The sequence below is a fragment of the Bufo bufo genome, chromosome 1 (genome assembly GCF_905171765.1).
Source record: "Bufo bufo chromosome 1, aBufBuf1.1, whole genome shotgun sequence".
Lineage (NCBI taxonomy): Eukaryota > Metazoa > Chordata > Amphibia > Anura > Bufonidae > Bufo > Bufo bufo.
The window spans coordinates 205,625,783-205,649,399 of record NC_053389.1 but is presented as its reverse complement, the minus strand read 5'-3'; the positions used below and the strand labels follow the sequence as shown (position 1 = coordinate 205,649,399).

The window sequence follows — 23,617 nt, the reverse complement described above, 5'->3', positions numbered from 1 at the left end:
ATTCGTTGCAAATTGAATTTTTCCTGAAATTCGGATCGAATTCCACTTCGTTAGCTTCGATTCGCTCATCTCTAGTTATGTCCATGGCCATGTCAAAGCAGCCCAATGGATAGTCATAAGGGAGTGTCTATGTAACTAGCTGGGTGGAAGGAGCTATAAACTAGATGGGCATTGTTAAGGGCAGTGCTGGAACTGTGGTGGAGAAAGGAGAATGGGTTTGGTTGGATATAGCAACAGGAAGTGCTACATACAGGATATAAACAACCCAGAGGGATTGGTTTACATGGGAAAGATGGGTTGGGAGAGTACAAATGGTAAAATGCAAAGTTTTGGGAAGATTTTACATGAGGTAAGCAACTTTATGAGCATATCGATTTAACCTTTTCAAGCCCGGAGTTTTGTTTTGTTTTTTGCGTTTTTGTTTTGCGTTCTCTGCCTTCCCAGAGCCATAACTTTATTTGTCTGTTCACATAGCCATATGAGGGTTTGTTTTTTGTGGGACAAGTCGTACTTTCCAACACCACCATTTAATATTGCATATGATGTGGTGGGAAGCGGTAAAAAAATTCCAAATGGGGTGACATTGCACAAAAAAAGCAATTCCACTGCAGTTTTATGTGTTTTTTATTTGCAACGTTCGATGTGCGATAAAACTGGTTACTTTTATTCTAAAGGTCAGTATGAATCCGGCGATACCTTATATGTATAGGTTTTCTTGCATTTTAATAGTGATAAAAAATTTAGTGGGGAAAAAAATCTGTTTTATTTTTTTGTTGCCATATTTTGACCCCTATAACTTTTTTATAGTTATGTGTATGGAGCTGTATGGGGACTAATTTTTTGCAGGGAAATCTGAACTATTCATTGATACCATTCTGGAGTGTGTATGACTATTTGATCACTTTTTATTAAATTTTTTGTAGAAAAGAAAGAGACCAAAAACGGCGAATGGGCCATTTGGACGCTTTTTTTCTGTTTTGCTGTTTGCCATATGGGGAATATATTTTTATATTTTTATACTATGGGCATTTTCGCACATCGTGACACCCATGATGTGTATTTTTTATTAATTTCTTTTATTTTTATTTTGGGAAAAGGGCATGATTTGAATTTTAATGTTTTTTTATTTATTTATTTGTAAACTTTTTTTTTTTTTTACACTTTTTTATAGTTCTCAATCATCTGATTGCTATTGTCATAGATTCCAATGCACTTGCATTGGAATCTATGATGTGTAAAAAGGTACCTGGTATCATCGTGGATGGAAGGTATGTGTCACCGAGGTTCCTGGCCTTGGTGAAGTAAGAGACGGTATTTTATGTGTCAGCTGCAGCTATTGCTAATTGACACCTTGAGATTTAGCATGGCTGTCATAGCTGATCCGGGACGGCTCTTACTGGGAGTAGTCAAAGTGCTGGGTGGGTGACTACTCCCTATGTTCCAGGCCGGGTTTTGCCAGGCATAAAAACCAGCCAGCGCTGCCAGGTGTGGTGGATTTACCTCCCTCTGACAGTGGAGCTCAGGAGTCTGTGTGCTGTGAACTGAGGGCTGTGCTGGGATTTGAGGTTTGAGCCGGGCTGGAGGACTCAGGCCCCTCTATAGGTGAACAGGCCACCTATGGACTTGATGAGGCTGAACTGCTAACAGGGTGTGAATTAACACCCAGGAGAAAAGGTGACTTTTATTGTTTATGGACTTTCCTTGTGTGTGAACAAACACCAAGCCACCTGCGTTTTGTGATACACCTTATCTGCATTTTGTTATACACCAATGTGTGAATAAACACCGCTTTTTGATTCAAGAACTGTGTACTTTGCCTCTATACTGCATCCGCTAGTCCTAACTACCAGAGCGAATCCCCACAGATAATTTTACTACTTTCCTACTTTACTACTATGCAGCAGCCTCCTGTCATTCATAAAGACAGGGGCTGCTGCATACACGTTCCGGCTCCTCTGATCGCCACACGGGGGAGCTGGAGCACCACCGAAAGTGTGCACTTTCAGTTTCAGCGCGCTCAGATGCCGTGGTCAGGATTGACCACGGCATCTGGGGGGATAAATGTCCGCGGTCGGCATTACTGCCGGTTGCGGACATGAACCGCGGGTGTCTGCAAAAGAAGCAGGCAGACACCTGCGGCTACCATCTTTAAACACCTGCCCAGCACTGTACATGTACAGCGCTGGGCGTGAAGGGGTTAAAGCCATATTAATACTGGAAAAGCTCTTTAATGCATATTAAAGGTGATCTGCGGAAATTAAGAAAATGAAAATATCTAAATATTACTTTTTTATAAATATATTCCCAAATAACTTTCATTAGGCTAGTTTCACACTAGCGTTCAGGTGTCCGCTCGTGAGCTCCGTTTAAAGGAGCTCACGAGCGGTCCTGAATGCAGCCGCCCGGCCGCAATGCATTCTCAATGTAGGCGGATCCATTGAGAATGCATCCGCCTGCCAGCGCTCAGCCTCCGCTCCGCACAGTGAGCGGACACCTGAACGCTGCTTGCAGCGTTCGGGTGTCCGCCTGGCCGTGCGGAGGCGAGCGGATCCGTCCAGACTTACAATGTAAGTCAATGGGGACGGATCCGCTTGAAGATGACACCATATGGCTCAATCTTCAAGCGGATCCGTTCCCCATTGACTTACAATGTAAAGTCTGAACGGATCCTCTCAGGCTACTTTCACACTTCGAAAATTTTCTAAGTTTTAATGCAGACGGATCCGTTCTGAACGGATGCAAACGTCTGCATTATCGGAGCGGATCCGTCTGATGAAACATCAGACGGATCCGCTCCGAACGCTAGTGTGAAAGTAGCCTTAGTTATAATTAGAGATGAGCAAATTGAAGATGATGAAGTGGAATTCTTTCTGAATTTCAGGAAAAATTAGATTCACACTGAATGCGAATTTCCTCGCACTTCGTAGTAACGAATCACATTTTTTCCTAAAATGGCCGCTACACAAGTGAGGACATGGGGCAAGGAAGTCTGGGAAGGCGGGATCGCGCATATTGACATGTATGCAGCCAATCAGCAGCCAGTCCTGTGATGGCGCAGCCCTATAAATATGGCAGCCATCTTAGATCCTGCCATTCACCAGCGTGCAGGGAAAAAAAGGGCTTATGATGGTTATATGGTGAAGGGCGATAATTACAGCCCTTTTTGTCATGTATTAGTGGCAAAAGTAAAATATATTTGCCGCACAGCGGTGCAGGGGGAGTGGCAGAGGCGTAAATGTTTCTGGCGCAGGCAGATGTCGCAGCAGAGTAAGGAGGCGTGGAAGCAGGGGTCGCAATCAGAGGCCTGAGCTCCCAGTGTCATCTAGCGGTCGTTTCTTGACTAGCAACCCAGCGGTTCTTTAATGTTTGACTTGGTCATCCACTTCGTCCCAAGTGACATCAGACACCCCCAGCCAACAGTCGGTGGGTTCCTCTGACACAACGCTTAGTTGGCATGGCCCGGGAGGAGGCCCTGTGCCTTCACCTGTCCTCAACCCGCCTCTGTCCTTTTCTGTTCCCTCAGCCAGAGAAGTATTATATGCTGTGGGCTCGGCTCCACTATTCAGCGAGGATGAGCTACTAGAGGTCAGGCAGCAGCTACTGCCCAGCCAAGATCTGGAGGAAACATCTGCCGCTTCCTCCACTAGGCGGGCAAGTACTGATGAGGAGAGTGGCGTGGGAGGTGGTGTTGCGAGCGGTCAGGCTCCTGACCCAGAGAAGCCTGAGGAGAACATAAGTGACGTGCAGACAGTGCTCGATGATGATGATGACGATGTAGCTGATCGCAGATCGGGAGCCGGGTGACGAATGGGCTTTATCATCATCAGGAGAAAAGGGTGGCAGCTTGCCCGTGAGCCAGCAAGTTGCTAGAGTAGCCAGAACTCAGCAGGGTGGCAGTAGTGGGAGGTCGGGAGTGAAACGTGCCCGCGGTAGACAACTCGCTTTGTAGGAGCTTACCTGCTAAGGAAGTAGCGGTGGACGGGTTCATGGAGGCAGTAGCAGTCAGTCAGTGCCGAGTGTTGGGGGAAAAATCATCTACTCGGCGGTGTGTCCGTTTTTTCTTAAGCTGCCGGAGGAGGTGAACATGGCCATATGTATAATATGTGGGCAGAAGGTGAAGCATGGCCAGGGTGTCAATGTTGGCACCACGGCCCTGCGTCAACATATGCAACTTCACCATAAAGTGGCCTGGGACAACCGTGGCTCCGATGTGGTGATCCAGCCTGCCGCAGCACCTTTCAGAGAACTGATGACTTGTGCCGAGCTGAGGTGGAGAGTCCCAAGCAGTCATTTATTTGCCAAAAAGGCAGTACCAGTCCTGCACACACATGTAGAACAGAAGGTGGGCCAGTTCTTGAGCCTGTCAGTGTCTGCCAAAGTGCATGGCAGTGCCGACGTGTGGAGCTGTAACTACGGGCAGGGACAATACATGTCCTTTACGGGCCACTGGGTTAATGTGGTTCCTACACAGCCACACCAGCAACATGGCCAGGTGAAGCCGATTCCGCCACGCAGTTGGTCCTGCGACAATGTCCGCCTCTGCCTCCTCATCCTCCACCGAGTCCTCAGCCTCCGCTGCAGGAACAATTCACCGGGGTCCTCTAGCATACCACATGTGCAGGGCACAGCGGTGTCACGCTGTTCTGCACCTCGTTTTCCTGGGCGAACTGAGTCACACAGGCCAATATGCTGCGTTTCCACCCGTTGGAATTCCACACTGCCTATGTTAGACCGACTATACGAACAGAGAGAGGTTATAAACTATTTCTTAATGAGTACTCCCCTGTGTAACTTTGATGTCAGCCAGTGGCAGCCCATGCGTGACACCTGTGGCCTTTGAGGATGCCACGTTATTTGTCAGTCGCCTGGACTACGGGATGAACGATGTCATTCCACTGCTTCATGTCCTGGAACAGAAGCTGGTAAATCTGGCTGGTCAGGGGACTGGAGACATGGCGCCTAGATCTCACAGCCACATGAGCCCTGTGGGGGCTGAACTGGAAGAGAAGGAGGAAGAGGAGGACACTGGAGCACAAGCAATGTGTAGCAAAATGGGTGGTTTTTACACACAGGTGACAGGAGAGGAGGAGTAGGAGCAGCCAGAGGACCAACAGGGCGATGAGGAAGACGAGGCAGGGGACCCAGACACATTGTGGCAGTATGCAGTGGAGATGGAGGCAGGGAGTCCCTCCGAGTCACTTGCACAAATGGCCCGATGCATGCTCACTTGCTTGCGTAGTGACAGCCAAATTGTAACCATTCGGCAGAGGGATGGCTTCTGGCTCTCCACCTTGTTGGACCCTCGTTGCTGAGAGGGAGAACAAACTGAACTACTATAGAGACATCCTATGTAATCAGTTGGCCGCTGCCTATCTGCGCCATCGTCTATTCTCTCGCAGGTCCGACCAGGGGGCCCTCTGCACTCACGTTCCGCAGCCGTGGCTGCTGGGGAGGGGTGGGGTGGCAGGAGCAGTACCAGCTCTCTCAGCAGCAGCCTAAGTCTAGAGTCGCTGATGAGCAGCTTTCCTCACCCGCATAGAGAAGAAAGTAATCACCAGCAGCAGCAGCTAGACCTGGAGCAGGAGCTATACCAGCAGGTGGTGGCATACTTGGACAGCACTCTGCCAACCCACATTGAAGATCCGCTGGACTACTGGGCAGCCAAACTGAATTTGTCACCGCAACTGGCAGAGTTTGCGCTGGAAAAGCTGTCCTGCCTGGCAAATAGTGTGGCATCAGAGCGGGTGTTTAGTGCGGCGGGGGCCACAGTTACCCCAAGAAGAACTCGCCTGTCCACCCAAAATGTGGAGAGACCGGTTTCTTCTGGCTACCTGCCTCAGCTACTATTTGGATGATGCCACCTGCCTCATGCCACACATCTGATGCCACCCACTATCGTCAGCAGGTACTGTTATTACCACCCACCTCCACACGCTGTCTTCGTGCCACTCTGTGGCCTCCTCCTGATGCTGCTGCAAACTCCAAACTCTGTCATTGTGCCACTCTGTGACCTCCTGATGCTGCCGCCACCTCCAGACTCTGTCTTTGTGCCACTCTGTGGTCTCCTGATGCTGATGCTGCCGCCACTTCCAGACTCTGTCATTGTGCCACCCTTTGGTCTATTCCTGATGCTGCAACCTCCACACTCTGTCGTCGTGCCAGTCTGTGGCCTCCTCATGCTGCTACCACTTCCAGACTCTGTCATTGTGCCACTCTGTGGCCTCCTGATGCTGCTGCCACCTTTACAATCTCTCGCTGTTGTGCATTTCTGTGGCCTCCTGATGCTGCTGCTGCCACCTCCGCAATCTATCATCATGCCACTCTGTGGCCTCCTGATGCTGCTGCCACTTCCGCAATCTATTGCTCGCTGTTGTGCCACTCTGTGGCATCCTCATGCTGCCGCCACCTCCACAATCTCTCATCATCGTGCAACTTTGTGGCCTCCTGATGCTGCTACCACCTTCAGACTCTGTCATTGTGCCACCCTGTGGCCTCCTGCTGATGCTGCTGCCACCTCCACACTCTGTTGTCGTGCCACTCTGTGGCCTCCTCATGCTGCTGCCACCTCCACACTCTGTCGTCCTACCACTCTGTGGCCTCCTCATGCTGCTACCACTTCCAGACTCTGTCATTGTGCCACTCTGTGGCCTCCTGATGCTGCTGCCACCTTTACAATCTCTCGCTGTTGTGCAATTCTGTGGCCTCTGATGCTGCTGCTGCCACCTCCGCAATCTATCATCATGCCACTCTGTGGCCTCCTGATGCTGCTGCCACTTCTGAAATCTCTCGCTCGCTGTTGTGCCACTCTGTGGCATCCTGATGCTGCTACCACCTCCAGACTCTGTCATTGTGCCACTCTGTGGCCTCCTCCTGATACTACTGCTGCCAGGGGGGCTCTACTTGTTTAAACATTTAATAGAACAGGTTCTGTTTACATCTATGTGGAATCAGCTGACAACGGTGTAAAAGGAGTGAGCTTCTTCTTGACGATAACATTGACCTGTAAGGCTGAGTTCATACTTATTTGGGCCCCAAATAAGTGAAGTGTGCAGTGATTCTAAAAGTGATGCCTATCATCTGCATGTCATATGGACTCACAGTATTATTTCACTACCAAAGCAGACTCCCTATGCGTGTAACTGCAAGGCACAGAGTTCTACACCATTATAAAGGCTCTCAGCAGCCAGGAAATAGCCGTTTTTTAACGTAGTTTGCCTCGAATATATTCGGATCGAACCAAATTTTTCCCGAGAAATTTGGAAAACCTGTGAATTGAATTTTTACAAAATTTGCTCATCTCTAGTTATAATAGCTTGTTATGTCTAGGGAGCAATCATGAGGAGAAATAAAATGTCCGCTGTCCTATTAGTACACACAAAACCTGTCCTAATCACACAGGAGGACAAGTTACTTCAGAACACTGAGCAAAGAGCTGCCTCATCCTCCTCTCTGCTCTGCTTGTCAGGTGTTATGATCCTGAATACAGCTTATAAGACCTTTAGCTGAATCTCTGCTCTTTGCAGTTCTGTTCTGTTTTTTGCGGGTCCGTGGAACGAACATACGGATGCGGACAGCACACGGTCATGTTCATAAGGCTACATTAAAGCTGGCATTTTGGCTTTCCGTTTGCGAGATCCGTTGAGGGCTCTTACAAGCGGTCTAAAATAGATCAGTTTTGCCTTAATGCACTCTGAATGGAAAAGGATCTGCTCAGAATGCATCAGTTTCCCTCCGTTCCGTCTCCATTCCGCTTTGGAGGCGGACACCAAAACGCTGCTTGCTGCGTTTTGGTGTCCATCTGACGAAACTGAGCCAAACGGATCCGTTCTGACACATAATGTAAGTCAATAGGGATGGATCTGTTTTCTATGAAACAATCTGGCTCAATAGAAAACGGATCCGTCCTCCATTGACTTTCAATCCGTCTTGGCTATGTTAAAGATAATACAAACGGATCCATTCTGAACGGATGCAGACGGTTGTATTATCTAAACGGATCCGTCTGTGCAGATGCATGATGGATCCGCACCAAACGCTAGTGTGAAAGTAGCCCAAGCCCTTAAGTAAATAACTTACATTTCCCCTGTATAAAGTCTTCAATGAATTTCTGGAAATCTTCAGCTGGTTGAAAGATTTTGAGAATCTTGGTAAAATGAAAGAATGATACAATGATGTCTTTTGGGTTTCGCATTGTGTAAATAATCTGAAAAGCAAATAAAGTATATATAACAATGTGTCTTGCATACCACATTAAAGTGTTTTTCATTTATAACAAATGTATTTCTGTTTTAATAGGGAATTCCATTGACATTTATATGATGAGTTCATTAGGAAACGAAAGCTATCCTTTTGTAGCATTTACAGATGTGCAAATTTCTTGAAATCCGTTTTGAGTCCTATTCCAAAGAATTGTTCAGAAAATTTCATTCAGGGGTAAGTTGATTCTACCTGAACAAAAAGAGCTTTAAAAGGCCTGAATAGGTGTATGACACTCTGAGTCCGCTAGGACTCATATGTTTTTTTTCTTGTCTTTCTCTTTTTTTATTTTGTTTTACCTTTTTTTCTCCCTTCCCTTTCAAGTAACTAGTGTCAGAGTGACACTGACATAAATAGCTATGAATAAATGCATGGTTGATGGCATTAACAAACAGCATGTTTAAAACCGCACTGAACCATCTTTTCAAAATTAACTGGGCAATCTAAGAAGCAGTGGTTTGTATTGGGCCTGTTTCACACTTGCGTTGTTTTCCGGTATTGAGATCTGGCAGAGGATCTCAAAAAAGGAAAAAAACTGTTCCGTTTAGTCCATTCTGAATGGACCGGACACAAAACTGCTGCAAGCTGGTCACTAAAAACAATGTAAGACTTTCAATGTATTTAGAGGTGGATCTGGTTTGTTCCATTTTGATCATCACACAACTGCATCTTAACGCAACGGATGCATACTGATGTGCAAAATCAAAACGGATCAGTTTAATTCCAGTTTTGCCTATGACAGGCAGGTGACATAGGCTTAGTTCACACTTTACTTAGGCTACTTTCACATCTGCATTTTCCTTTCTGGTTTGGAGATTCTCTGCCGGATCTCAGTCATTTGAATAATACAACCAGCTTCATCCATTCAGAACGTATCCAGTTGTATTATATCGAAAACGGACATGCCAGATCCAGCATAAAATACTATTGTAAGTCAATGGGTGGCAAGCAGCGTTTAAGTCAATGGTGCCGGATCCATTTTTTTTAAACACGAAAAAAACGGATCCGGCACCATTGACTTATATGGCATGTTCAGTTTCGATATAATACAACTGAATCCGTTGAACTGATGTAGTTGTTTGTATTATTGAAACAGATCCGACATGTTCAGTTTCCCATGTAGCACAGAAAAACGCTGCTTGCAGTGGTTTTGTGTCCGGCATGGGAACGCAACAACATGGAACATTCTGTTCCAGTTTGTTCAGTTTTGTCCATATTGACAATGAATGGGGACAAAACTGAAGCGTTTTTCTCCGGTTTTGAGATTGTCTGCCGGATCTCAAAACCGGAAAGGAAAGTAGCCTTATTTGGTCAGTTACGGGTCAAAAACACAGAACAGGTGCAGATCTTTTTATGATATCTTATCTGAGAGTAGGATTGGCTCCTGATTTTGGCTCACCATGCAGTAACTGCTGGAATTAACTTACCAAAAAAGTCTGAACTCAGCTTTACAGGTCAATGTTTGCGTCATGTATAATGTACTTAACCGTGCAGTGGCCTAAGATTCTAATATAGTGGGAAAGAGCTGTCTCATTTTATACCGTCTGCTGCTTCCACATAGATTGATAGACAACCTATTTTGTTAGTAGTGATGAGCGGCAGGTCCCATATTCGAATATTTATATTTGAGATTATTTTTGCGATTGCGATTAATCTAAAATGTAAAAATCGCATAATGCGAAGTTGATCAAAAAAGAAAATATAGCAGTAAATATAGTGCTATATATTAGTTTTAAGAATATTCGTCATATTGTAAAACAAGAATATATAGCAATATAGCGAATATTCGAGAAAATACAAACAGAGCAATTTAGCTAAGCTAATATAGTGCTATATTTTTTTTAATAGTGTACATTTTTTCCAAATCTGAACTTCAGAAGAGAAAAAAAAAATAAGACTATAAAAAAAAGATTATAGCACTATATTAGCTAAATTGCTCTATATTTGTATTTAGCGAACATTTGCTATATTGCTATATATTCTTGTTTTAGAATATGGTGAATATTCTAAAAAACGAATATATAGCAATATAGCGAATATATTCGTTATTTCGAATAATCAGCTTTTTTTTTGTTCAACCTGTACAGTTGTTCGGCATACTCCTCCCCGACAAGCGTCCCCGTCACCATTGGAATGCCTGTGGGTTAGAATATACCATCGGATCTGAGTTTTCACGATCGCAGGAAAAACTCAGATCCAATAGTATATTCTAACTTACAGGTGTTCCCATGGTGACGGGGCCGCTTGTCGGGGAGGAGTATGCGAACAACTGTACAGATTGGCAAAAAACTGGCGAATATTCTAAATAACGAATATATTCACTATATTGCTATATATTTGTTTTTTAGAATAGTCGTAAAATATTTTTCCATATGAAAACATGATTCCTTCCTGCTTAAGTTGCTTGGGGACCAATGACACATTGGCCCACAAGCAAGAAGCAGTGAGGAATAATGTTTTCAGACGAATATTCGAATAGCGAATATATAGCACTATATTCTAAATATTCGCAAGTTCTCGAAGTTGCGATATTCGCCCAAAAAAAAATTGTTATTCCAATATTCGCGCTCAACACTATTTGTTAGTCACTAATACAAGTTGTAGCCCCATGACAGAGTGGACAGGGTGTCAGCAGTAAGTTTGTGTTTACGTCACTGTTTATTTTTCCCTTCTTCTGATTCGTCAGAACAACCCCAAAAAATGCTAATGTATTTTGAGCATCCGTCTTCCAATGGTCAGTATTGGGTCAGTAATTTATCAGTATTAGGCCTCCTGCACATGACCGTATGGCTTTTTCTGTGTTTTGCAGGCCGTTTTTTCCGGATCCGTTTTTTGTTTCCGTTGTGTTTCCATTTTGGTTCAGTTTTTTCATTCTGTTTCTCCGTATGGCATATACAGTATACAGTAATTACACAGTAAATTATGGGCTGGGCATAACATTTTCAATATATGGTTCTGCAAAAACGGAACGGATACGGAAGACATACGGATGCATTTCCGTATGTGTTCCGTTTTTTTTTGTGGACCCATTGACTTGAATGGAGCCACGGAACATGATTTGCGGGCAATAATAGGACATGTTCTATCTTTCAATGGAAAAATGGAAATACGGAAACAGAATGCATACGAAGCACATTCCGTTTTTTTTTGCGGAACCATTGAAATGAATGGTTCCGTATACGGACCGTATATGGAACACAAAAAACGGCCCGAAAAAGGAAAAAAACCAACGTTTGTGTGCAGGAGGCCTATGTAAGGCAAAACAGGAGTGGGTCCAAAACAGAGATGGCACGTGATGGGAATATTTGCATGTCTTCTGTGTTTTGGACCCACTCCTGCTATTGGCTTCCAAATCACAATCAAATTCTGATGCAAATTACTGACCATGTGATAGAAGCCTCATGCTCACTTTGCATAAGTTTTGACTATTTGCATCTGAAATCTGTTTTATTCAAATGAGAATAAAACCCTGCATGTAGGACTTTAATGGCCTCTATCATTACGGTCAGTATTTGGTCAGTAATTGATCAGTATTGGTATTGGTAAGCAAAAGGTCCAAAACAAAGATGACGAGTGATGAAAATATTTGGATGTCTATGTTTTTGGCCCACTCCTGCTTTTGGCTTTAAAATCATGATCAAATCCCGATACAAAATACTAAATGTGTGATGCTCCAAAGACAGGATCCATTTTTCATTTTGCGACAGGTCAGAAGAATGGTGAAATAAATGGTGATGTAAACAAGGCCAAAAAGGGACACTAGTGACCCAGTCCCGACTGGTGAGGGTAGCAACAGGGAGAAGAGTCAACATAGTGGCCCAGTCACAGAGTGGTCCCAGGAAAGATATATATTTTCTATTATTTTTTTTATTTAAAACCATATTAAAAACACTTTAAGGCCCGAATTTATTAAAAAAATTTTTGGGGCATTTTCGTTTTGCGCTCCCTGCCTTGCCAGAGCCATAACTTTTTTATTTGTCTGTTCACATAGCCATATGAGGGCTTGTTCTTTGTGTTACAAGTTGTACTTTCCAATCGGGGGGGAAAAACAAACAAATGGGGTGAAATTGCAAAAAAAAAAAAAGCAATTCCATATAGTTTTACGGGTTTTTTATTTACGACGTTCGATGTGCGATAAAACTGACTGGATACTTTTATTCTACAGGTCAGTACAAATCCGGCGATACCTTATATGCATAGTTTTTCTTGCATTTTGATAGTGATAAAAAAATTTAAAAAGTGGAAAAAAATCTGTTTTATTTTTTTGTCGCAATATTTTGACCCCTATAACTTTTTTGAAAATATGTGTACGAAGCTGTATAGGGGCTCATTTTTTGCGAGGCGATCTGAACTTTTCATTGATACTATTATGGGGTGTGTATGACTTTTTGATCACCTTTTATTTTTGTAGAAAATGAAGCGACCAAAAACTGTGAATCAGACACTTTCGGTTTTTAGCGCGTTCAGATACCATTGTCAGGATTGACCACGGCATTTGAGGGGTTAAATGTCTGCAATCGGCATTACTGCCAATTGCGGACATGAGCTGCTGGTGTCTGCTAAAAAAAGCAGACGGCCACCCGTGGCTATGGCGCTCGCAGCGAGCAGGAGCGGGCGCCATCTTTAAACACCCGCCCAGTGAAGGGGTTAAAAGGCTATACTATAAAAATATATATATAATCATATAATAATAATAATAATAATAATAATAATAATAATAATAATGTGGCCTTACTATATTGAGAATAGTGTTGTTTTTTTTCTAAAATTTGTTACTGCTTTATTCACGGACACAATATATGATTATATAGAAATCAGTAATATTAATTAGCTTTCTAAAAAAATGTATTCTCAATATGATAAGGTCAAAGACTTATTTATGGGAAAAATGTGGAAGAAAAAAAAAACATGAAGCAAAATTTTTTTTTCAAAGTCTCTCCTAAGATTCAAACCAGGGATCTCTACAAACAAATAGCTTAACCTCTAAACTATAAAGTTACCACACAAAGATACATGTTTTTTCTATGCTTATAAGCTGACACATATCACTAATGTCTTTATAATTAGATAACTTTCCGAAAAGATTCAATTTAATCCGAATTTATTTGCGGTGAATCGCGTTAAAAAACAGCTATTTCCTGGCTACAGAGAGCCTGTATAGTGGTGTAGAACACTGTGCCTTGCAGTAACACGCATAGGGAGTTTGCTGTGGTAGTAAAACAATACTGTTTGACAAGCACATGACAGGCGTCGTTCTTAGAATCACTGCACACCACTTATTTAAGCACTTACGGGGCCAAAACTGACCAACTGACTCAAGTGTGTACTCAGCCTAACAGGTCGATGTTAACGTCAAGAAGAAGCGCACTCCTTTTACACAGTCGTCAGCTGATTCCACATAGATGCCTTCAGAAACTGTTCTATTAAACACTTATACAAGTAGAGCACTCCCCTGACAGAGGGGAGAGGGTGTCAGCAGTAAGGTTGTGTTAACGTCACTGATTATTTTGCCCTTCCTCTGATCCGTCAGAACAATAACCCCCCAAAAAACAGATGTCTGTTGAGCATCCGCCTTAACTCGGTCAGCATTTGGTCAGTAATCCATCAGTATTGCTAAAGCCCAAAAAAAACAGGAGAGGATCCAAAACAGAGATGACACGTGAATGGAATATTTGCATGTCTTCTGTGTTTTGTACCCACTTCTGCTTTTGGCTACCAAATCATAGGCCAATTCTGATGCAAAATAGGGACCATGTCATACAGGTCTTACAGCTGCTACATAGACAGGATTCGTTGTGCGTCTCATTTTTCCTTTCTCCTGAATAGATCAGAAGAAAGGTAAAATAAATGATGATGTCAAAAAGGCAAGATAGTGGCCCAGTCATGAAGTGGGGAGAGTGTGAACAGCATAAGAAGTCCACAGAGTGGCCAAATGACATATTGGTGAGGTGGCAGCAGCATGAGGAGACCACAGAGTGGCCCAGTGACATAGTGTTGATGTAGCAGCAGCATGAGGAGACCACAGAGTGGGCCAGTGACATAGTGTTGATGTAGCAGCAGCATGAGGAGACCACAGATTGGCCCAGTGACATAGTGTTGAGGTAGCAGCAGCATGAGGAGACCACAGAGTAGTGATGTAGCAGCAGCATGAGGAGACCACAGAGTGGCCCAGTGACATAGTGTTGAGGTAGCAGCAGCATGAGAAGACCACAGAGTGGCACAGTGATAGAGTGGGGATGTGGGGGGCAATACTAGTACCAGCTGAAGATGGTGACTGGCAGTAGGAGCACCTGGCATCAGGTGTGGCATCAGGCGGATGGCAGCATCAGAATAGTAGCTGAAGAAGGTGGCCAGAAGAAACAGGCCTCTTTTGTCAAAGTGTAGGTGTGGCACCATGGATGATCTAGTCTGATGCATCAGGCACTAGTGTTTGAAAATCCTGGCTGATCCACACCTGATTCATCTTCACAAAGGTCAGTTTCTCCACATTTTTGGATTTTGGGTGGACAGGCGAGTTCTCCTTGGGGTAACTATGGCCCGCACCGCACTAAACACCCGCTCTGATGCGACACTGCTTGCTGGGCAGAAAAGCTTGTCCAGGGCAAACTCGACCATTTGCGGCCACAAATAGAGTTTGGCTGTCCAGTAGTCCAGGGGGTCTTCGATGTGGGGTGGCAGGGTGCACTCCAAGTACGGATGTAGCAGGGTTAACAGATTATTTTGCCCTTCCTCTGATCCGTCAGAACAATAACCCCCCAAAAAACAGATGTCTGTTGAGCATCCGCCTTAACTCGGTCAGCATTTGGTCAGTAATCCATCAGTATTGCTAAAGCCCAAAAAAAACAGGAGGGGATCCAAAACAGAGATGACACGTGAATGGAATATTTGCATGTCTTCTGTGTTTTGTACCCACTTCTGCTTTTGGCTACCAAATCTTGTTTCAAGATCACGCGATGAGTTAAGAAATTTGCATAAAGAGTGTGTGTGTTACCCCTGCTACATCTGTATGCCACAACCTGCTGGTTCAGGTTCTGCTTTATGTCCGCTGCTCCTGGTGAGTAGTCTCTTCAGTAGACAGGTGAAGAAAACTGCTCATCAGCAACTCTATACTTAAGTTACTACTGATGGAGCTGGTACTGCTCCTGCCATCCCCCAGCAGCCATGGCAGTGAAATGTAAGTGCAGAGGGCCTGCGTGAGGATGAGCGATGGAGCATATAGGCAGCAGCCAACTGACTACATAGGATATCTTAATAATAGTACAGTTTGTCCTTCCTGTCAGATGTGTGTAAAAAAGGCCCCCATTTTGGACCGATAGCGAGGGTCTAACATGGTGGAGAGCCAGTAGTCATCCCCCTGGCGAATGGTGACAATTCGGCTGTCACTACGCAAGCAAGTGAGCATACATCTGGCCATTTGCACAACTGACTCGGAGGGACTCCCTGCCTCCATCTCCACTGCATACTGCCATGGTGCATCTGGGTCCTCTGTCTCCTCTTCCTCATCGCCCTGTAGCTCCTCTGGCTGCTTCTGCTCCTCCTCTCCTGTCACCTGTGTAATAAAACCACCCATTTCGCTACACATTGCTTGTGCTCCAATGTCCTTCTCCTCTAGTTCAGCCCCCACTGGGCTCATGTGGCAATAAGATGTACTCGCTACGTCTCTTGTCCCCTGGCCAGCCAGATTTAGCAGCATCTGTTCCAGGATATGAATCAGTGGAATGATGTTGTTCATCCCGTAGTCCTGGCGACTGACAAATAAAGTGGCCTCCTCAAAGGGCCAGAGCAAACGGCAGGAGTCAGGCATGAGCTGCCATTGGCTGACATCAAAGTTACACAGGGGAGTACCTCTGTCCGCCTGTATCATCAAGAAATCGTTTATGGCCTTACTCTGTTCATATAATCGGTCCAACATATGGAGGGTGAAATTCCAACAGGTGGAAATGTTGCATATCAGCCTATGTTGGGGGATGTCATTCTGCAGCTCAAGAAGGGTGTGCTTTATGGTGTACGAGTGGCTGAAGCGCATGCAAAATTTCCTGGCCATTTTCAGGATGTCTTGCAGATGGGGTGAAGACTTCAGGAACCGCTTTACAACCATATTGAACACATGCGTAATGCAGAGCGCATGGCTCAGCCCTCCTTGATGCAGCGCCGACACCATGTTCTTCCCGTTGTCGGTCACCATGTTTCATATTTTGAGTTGTCGAGAAGAAAACCAGGATTCGATTTCTTGATGAAGGACGCGGAGCAGTTCCTCCCCTGTGTGACTCCGTTCACCCAGGCAAACTAGGTGTAGAGCAGCTTGACACCGCCATGCCCTGCACATGTGGTATGCTGGTGGGGCACTGTGAATTGTTCCTGCAGTGGAGGCTGAGGACACGGTGGAGGATAAGGAGGTAGAGGCGGACATTGTCGCAGGACCAATGGCATGAGAATGTAGAGGCGGAAGCGGCATCACCTGGCCAAGTTGCTTGTGTGTCTGGGCAGAAACCACATTTACCCAGTGGGCCGTAAAGGACATATATTGTTCTTGACCGTAGTTACAGCTCCATATGTCAGTGCTGCCATGCACTTTGGCAGACACCGAGAAGCTCAAAGACTGGCCCAACTTCTGTTCTACAAATGTGTGCAGGGCTGGTACTGCCTTTTTGGCAAAGAAATGATGGCTTGGGACTCTCCACCTCGGCTCGGCACAAGCCATCAGTTCTCTGAAAGGTGCAGAGTCCACCACTCAGAAAGGGAGGGACTGCAGTACCAGCAACTTGGCCAGGAGCACGTTCAGCTTCTGCGCCATTGGATGAGTGCATGCATACTACTGTCTCTTGTGAATCGGTGATCGATTGCTGACGTAATGACTGATGAGAAGTAGGAGGATCAGGAGCATCAGGACCAGCAGATGACGGAAAGGACAGACAGCTCCCTTTGGCTGAGGTGGTGGAGCCTTGACTGCATGAAATTGGGTGCATGCCTGTAGATGTTTATACAGCTAAACCTGCCAATAACCTTAATACAGTTCCTATGTTTGTGTGTTAAAGACAAAAGCAGAGTTATTTAGTGACTTCATGTTTGGATGTCATAAAACTTAGAAAAGATAATATGCCTTTAAGATTCATTATATAAGTTAAGGTAAGCTCAATTACACAGCAGAAACAACAGAAAGCATAGAGTTAAACTGTTGTTGCTAAGCAGGAGTCTTGACCAATCCTAGCTAGCCTCACACAGCCCAGGAGTTTTGACCAATTACAGCCAGCTTCACACATAGCTTGTGTGGGAATTTCCCCTAGCAGGAGCTGCTAGAATCATTACACCAAAGGAGAGAAGCTGAACAGACATTCACTCCACTAAGAGCTGTGTTTTATGGAAGCAGAGAGGCCAAAATAGGTATTTAAAACAGTTATATAATGTTCCTACTGTTAATATAGTGAGTAGAACTGTATACTGAACCAGTTATATGTGTGTTTACTTACAGTTCCACCAATTTCAAACTACAAAGTTCAAATTCAAATTCCATATTGCAATCCAAATAGCATACAACCATACCAGATCATACTCAACCAATCTGAAAATAGTTACTGCTAACTGTATACTGCAAATTGCGACCAAATTCAGCAAGTAGAACTATTAGTTAGACCTCAGATATACCTCTCAGAGAGATCATAAAGTGAGAGTACAGATACTCAAGAGAGAAATATATCCATCATTTTGTGTTGAATGACAAGATTGAACAGTTGAACCACCATCTTATGCATACCGCTTTTATGAATCTTTATGCAACACGTGTTTTGTAGTGATTAGCAAGCATGTTCGGCTGAAAAGCAGTTCGGCTCGAGCAGATCCGAGTGCTCGGCCGAATAATTCGGGTGCTCAAATACAATTTAATGCAATGGAAGTCAATGGGAGAACCCCAGGCACACCCTGCTCGGAAGAGAAGAGGGTGTCTGGTTCATAAAAAAAGTTGGAAATTGATGGAAACCCAATCAAAAAGGTTTGGCAACAGCATCAAGAGGATAGCTGGATGCGTCTTAGACTCCTATTGTGTATGACATACAATAGACTACCACACAAAGGCTGTATGCCAAAAGCCAGGTATGTGCAAGCCATCAGACTATCCATGAGACAGATGACAGGCTTAGTCAGCATACCTTACAATGGAAGCCTTTTGAACTATGAGATATTCCAAACCAGCTCTCATCTGACTGAAAACCAGTAAACATCAAAGTTATTTTGCATCTGTTGGGTGGCTTGGGTGGACCTGCACACCTAGATCAATATCATTAGGGCGACAAAAAGTTTTCCGATTGTCCTAACATAATAATCAATAACCTTTCTATACAGTTTTGTCATGTAAAAACTTATTTGCATAAACATGGGCATATGGGAAAGACATGCAAATGAGCAGAATCTGCCTTGTTTTTCAGCTGTCATAAGACTACGAATTTTCCATGCAAAAGGCTACACTAATAAGCTTGTCATAAGACTCAGTCTAATATTCTTGTCAGAAGACTATAAAACCAATAGATGGCGCTATTAAGTTATGAACCGCGCCCTCTATTGGTTTCATATGCCCATGTTTATGCAAATTAGTTTTTACATGACAAAACTGTATAGAAAGGTTATTGAATATTATGTTAGGACAATCGGAAAACTTTTTGTTGCCCTAATGATATTGAACTAGGTGTGCAGGTCCACCCAAGCCATCCAACAGATGCAAAATAACTTTGATGTTTACTGGTTCTCAGTCAGATAAGACCTGGTTTGGAATATCTCATAGTGCACAAGGCTGCCATTGTAAGGTATGCTGACTAAGCCTGTCATCTGGATAGATTGATGACTTGCACATACCTGGCTTTTGGCATACAGCCTTTGTGTGGTTGTCTATTGTATGCCGTACATAATAGGAGTCTAAGACGCATCCAGCTATTCTCTTCATGCTGTTGCCAAACCTTTTTGATGCGGTTTCCATCAATTTCTAACCTTTTTTTATGAACCAGACATCCTCTTCTCCTCCGAGCAGGGGGTGCCTGGGGTTCTTACATTGACTTCCATTATACTCGGGTGCTCGGCCGAGCACACGAACATAGCAATGTGTTCGGGCCGAACACCCGAATACTTTGGTGCTCGATCATCACTAGTGTTTTGTACATTGACTATCTGCTGCAGAGACGGCAGTGATATATGAAGAAAAGTTGAAGTTAATAAAGAAGTTATTTCAAGCATTTGGTGTGTTCTTTAAACCTACTGTTTCCATAGCATGGCGCTAGAGAAATTACAGAGTAACAGACAGTCTGGTTAAATTAAAAGTCAGAGATCTCAGAATTCTTCTAATACCACAGTGCAAAAGGCACTTCATAGTGCTGCGCCTGCCACAGTGCCACTGGTTGATGCAGCAGACTGGACCACCACATTGGAGCCAAGGTTCTCCCAGGCCACTTTATGTTGACGCTGCATGTGTTGATGCAGGGTGGTGGTGCCAACGCTTCGCCTTCTGCCTACAAATTCGGAAAAATTTTCACCTCCTCCGGTGGCCTAACAAAAAATTGCTACACTGCCCAGTATGGCATTTTCCCCACAACACTCTATACTGACTGACTGCTACCGCTGCCTCAGTGAACCCCTGCACCGTTACTTTCCAGGCAGGTAGTCTCCTGAGAAGTGGGCGGTCTACCCCGGGCCCATTCGGCTTCCGGCCTACCACTGCTGCCTCCCTACTGACTTCTGGCCACACTACCACCTTGCTGGCTCAGCCGCTGCCTCACGTGCAAGCTGCTACCCTCTTCTCATGATGATGATGAAGCTCCTTCTTCAACCGGCTGCCAAGTGTGATTGGCTTCATCTTCATCCACTACTGTCTGCACGTCACTGATGTCCCCCTCAATGGTCTCAGGGCCAGGAGCCTGACCACTTGCAACATCAGCTCCCATGCGAGTCTCATCATCACTACTTGCCCGCCTACCGGAGGAAGCGGTGGATCTCTCCTCCAGATCTTTGCTGGGCAGTAGCTGCTGGCTGTCCTCTAATAGCTCGTCCTCGCTGAAAAGTGGAGCGGAGCCTGCGACATATAATACTGCTCTAGCAGAAGGAACAGAAAAGGACAAAGGCAGGTTGAGGACAGGTGAGGGCACAGGGCCTGCTCCCGGGCCATGCCAAGTAAGCGTTGTGTCTGAAGAACCCACCAACTCTTGGCTGGGGGTGTCTGATGTCACTTGCGACGAAGTAGAAGACTGAGTCAACCATTTAAGCACCGCTAGGTTGCTGGTCAAGACACGACCGCTACATGACACCGGGAGCTCAGGCCTTTCGCTGGGACCCCCCCCCTTCTTCTGCTGCCTGCAACAGAAACATTTTGACAACTGCCCATTCCCTTTGAAGGGCCTGTCACTTGTCTGTCTGACACCCCAAAAAGCTGCAGAACAATGTAACTTGACCGCAGAGCGGCAAATAAAACATACTAGTTTTTCCACTAATACACCCCCAAAATGGCTGTAGTACAATGTAACTGCACCTCCGAACGGCAAATAAGACACACTTTTTATTTACACTTATACACCCCAAAAAGGCTGTAGTAAAAAAGTGACTGCACCTCAGAACGGCAAATATTTACTTTTTAGACTATTAATGCACACAAAAAAAGTGTGTAGTACAATGTACTGCAAATAAGACATCCTTTTTTCTACACTAATACACCCCAAAAGAAACTGTAGAACAATTCAAATGCACCGCAGAACGGTTAATGTGATGTACGCATATTTCCTATAAATACACCCTGCAACACAGCACTTGCACCCCAATAACATACAAGGTTTGCTGGAATTACAGAGGTATCATCTAGTGCAAACCTAAAAGCAGCAGTTTAATAGCAATTTGGATCCCCAATAAGTGCATCAAGGTGCACCTATTACCCAGGCTGTACACTTTCTTATTGCTCCCTATCCTTTCTCTACACCTTGAATAATCTTTCCCTAAACTTGTAAGGGCTCTTTAACACGAGCGGATGCCGTATGGAGTATTAACATGATTGATAATGCTCAGTTCCTCTCTGTGATGTTTTTACTAAAAATCACGGTGACAATTTTATCTCACTCTGATTTTGTAGTAAAAATGTTACAGAGAGGCACAGAGCATTATCAATCATGTTAATGCTCCATGTCTCTGCTGTCCAGAGCGAGGCTTGGCACTCTTTCACGCAGCGGATTACCCGCACGGGATCCGCTCGTGTGAAAGGGCCCTAAATAGTTTTTTTAAGCACAATAAAGTATTTTCTAACACTGTCCCTAACGTCTCTCTCTGCACTAAGTACACTGGAAAAAAATGGCAGAATCCAAGATGGCTGAGGCTATTTATAGGGCTGTGACATCCCAGGAGCTGGCTGGCTGCTGATAGGCTGCATGCATGACATTGTGGGTGATCCCTCGTTCCTAGAGTTCTTTGCTCCATGTCCTAAGATGTACAGCAGCCATTTAAAAATGCAATTCCTTACCACGAAGCGTGAGGAAATTCGGATTCGATGCAAATCAAATTTTTCCTGAAATTCATATTGAATTCCACTTTGTCACGTTCGATTCACTCATCTCTATTTATAATCATATATTGTACCTGTGAATAAAGCAGTAATATGTAGATTAGAGTTCTGAGCAGATCTCAGTCTGGTGAAGCTATAGTACAGAGTGGGTATAATACACATACTGTATGTACAGTATGTATAAGCCACAACACAACTCTGCCCTCAGCATGTCTAGCCCTGTCAATCAATGGGAGTGGTGCGTGTGCAGAGCACAGGGGGTGTTACAGAGCAGAGCTCAGAATATTCAGCTCGAATTGCTCATTTGCCTAGGAATAAAAACGCAGATGTCTCTGCAGTCGTTTAACATACAGACAAGAGTTTTAATCAGCAGGATGAGCTCTACCAGGCAGTATGTCTGGTTTAATAGGGTTGATCCTGGTGACAGAGCCTCTTCAAGCCTTTCCTGACATGCCGGTTTTCCGTTTTTGTTAACATTTTTTACTTCCTGCCTTCCCAGAGCCATAGCTTATTGATTTTTCTGTTCACGTAGCCATATGAGGGCTTGCTTTTTTGGGGACAAGTTGTACATTCTAATGGCACCATTTATTATGGCATTAAATGGAAGCTGGAAAAAAATTCCAAATGGGGTGAAACTGAAAATAAAAGCTAATTTGCCACAGTTTTAGGGATCTTTGGGGTCATTTATCGAACTGGTTTAAAGTAGAACTTGCTTAGTTGCCCATAGCAACCAGACTCAACCTTTCATTTTCCAAAGGAAAGGTCAAAAATGGAAGGTGGAATCTGACCGGTTGCTATGGGCAACTAAGCCAGTTCTACTAAAAAGCTAAATTTAGCCAACTAAGAGAGGCCATAGGCCTAACTAAATGGGATAAAGTCCTCACAAATAAAAATACAGCCACAAAATGGGATATCTTTAAAAGCATCCTAAAAGCTCATTGTGAGATGTACATACCGTATGGGAATAAAAGGTTAAGGAACAAAAAGAAACCAATGTGGATAAACAGAACTGTAAAGAAAGCAATAAATGACAAAAAGAAAGCATATAAAACACTAAAACAGGAGGGTAGCACGGAAGCACTGAAAAACTATAAGGAAAAAAATAGAACATGTAAAAAACAAATAAAAGCGGCCAAACTAGAGACCGAGAGATTAATTGCCAAAGAGAGTAAAACTAACCCTAAAATGTTCTTCAATTATATAAATGTTAAAAAGTATAAATCTGAAGGTGTCGGCCCTTTAAAGAGTAATGAGGGGGGATTCGCAGAGAGCGGCGAGGAGAAAGCAAAGCTGTTAAATATTTTTTTCTCCAATGTATTCACTGAGAAAAATAAACTGTCAGATGAAATGCTGAATGTTGAAATAAATTCCCCATTAAAAGTGTCCTGTCTGACCCAGGAAGAAGTACAACAGCGACTTAAAAAGATCAAAATAGACAAATCGCCAGGACCGGATGGCATACACCCCCGTATCCTAAGGAAATTAAGTAATGTCATAGCCAGACCCTTATTTCTGATATTTGCGGACTCTATACTGACAGGGAATGTCCCACAGGATTGGCGCATGGCAAATGTGGTGCCAATATTCAAAAAGGGTCCAAAAACAGAGCCTGGAAACTATAGGCCGGTAAGTTTAACATCTGTTGTGGGTAAACTGTTTGAAGGTTTTCTGAGAGATGCTATGTTAGAGCATCTTAACGGAAATAAGCAAATAACGCCATATCAGCATGGCTTCGTGAGGGATCGGTCATGCCAAACTAATTTAATCAGTTTCTATGAGGAAGTAAGTTCTAGACTTGACAGCGGCGAATCAATGGATGTCGTGTATCTGGACTTCTCCAAA

At 44.2% G+C, this 23,617-nt stretch overlaps 1 protein-coding gene across 3 annotated transcripts in view; it reads right to left on the bottom strand.

Moving 5' to 3' along the window:
* The window catches only part of LOC121002897 (sulfotransferase 2B1-like), a 113,541-nt gene that overhangs the window by 27,540 nt on the left and 62,384 nt on the right, over positions 1-23,617 (bottom strand). For all 3 annotated transcript variants that reach the window (XM_040434543.1, XM_040434559.1, XM_040434551.1), the window contains exon 4: positions 8,077-8,203. In XM_040434543.1, the coding sequence (XP_040290477.1) occupies positions 8,077-8,203 (127 nt within the window). The remainder of the gene's footprint in view (positions 1-8,076; positions 8,204-23,617) is intronic.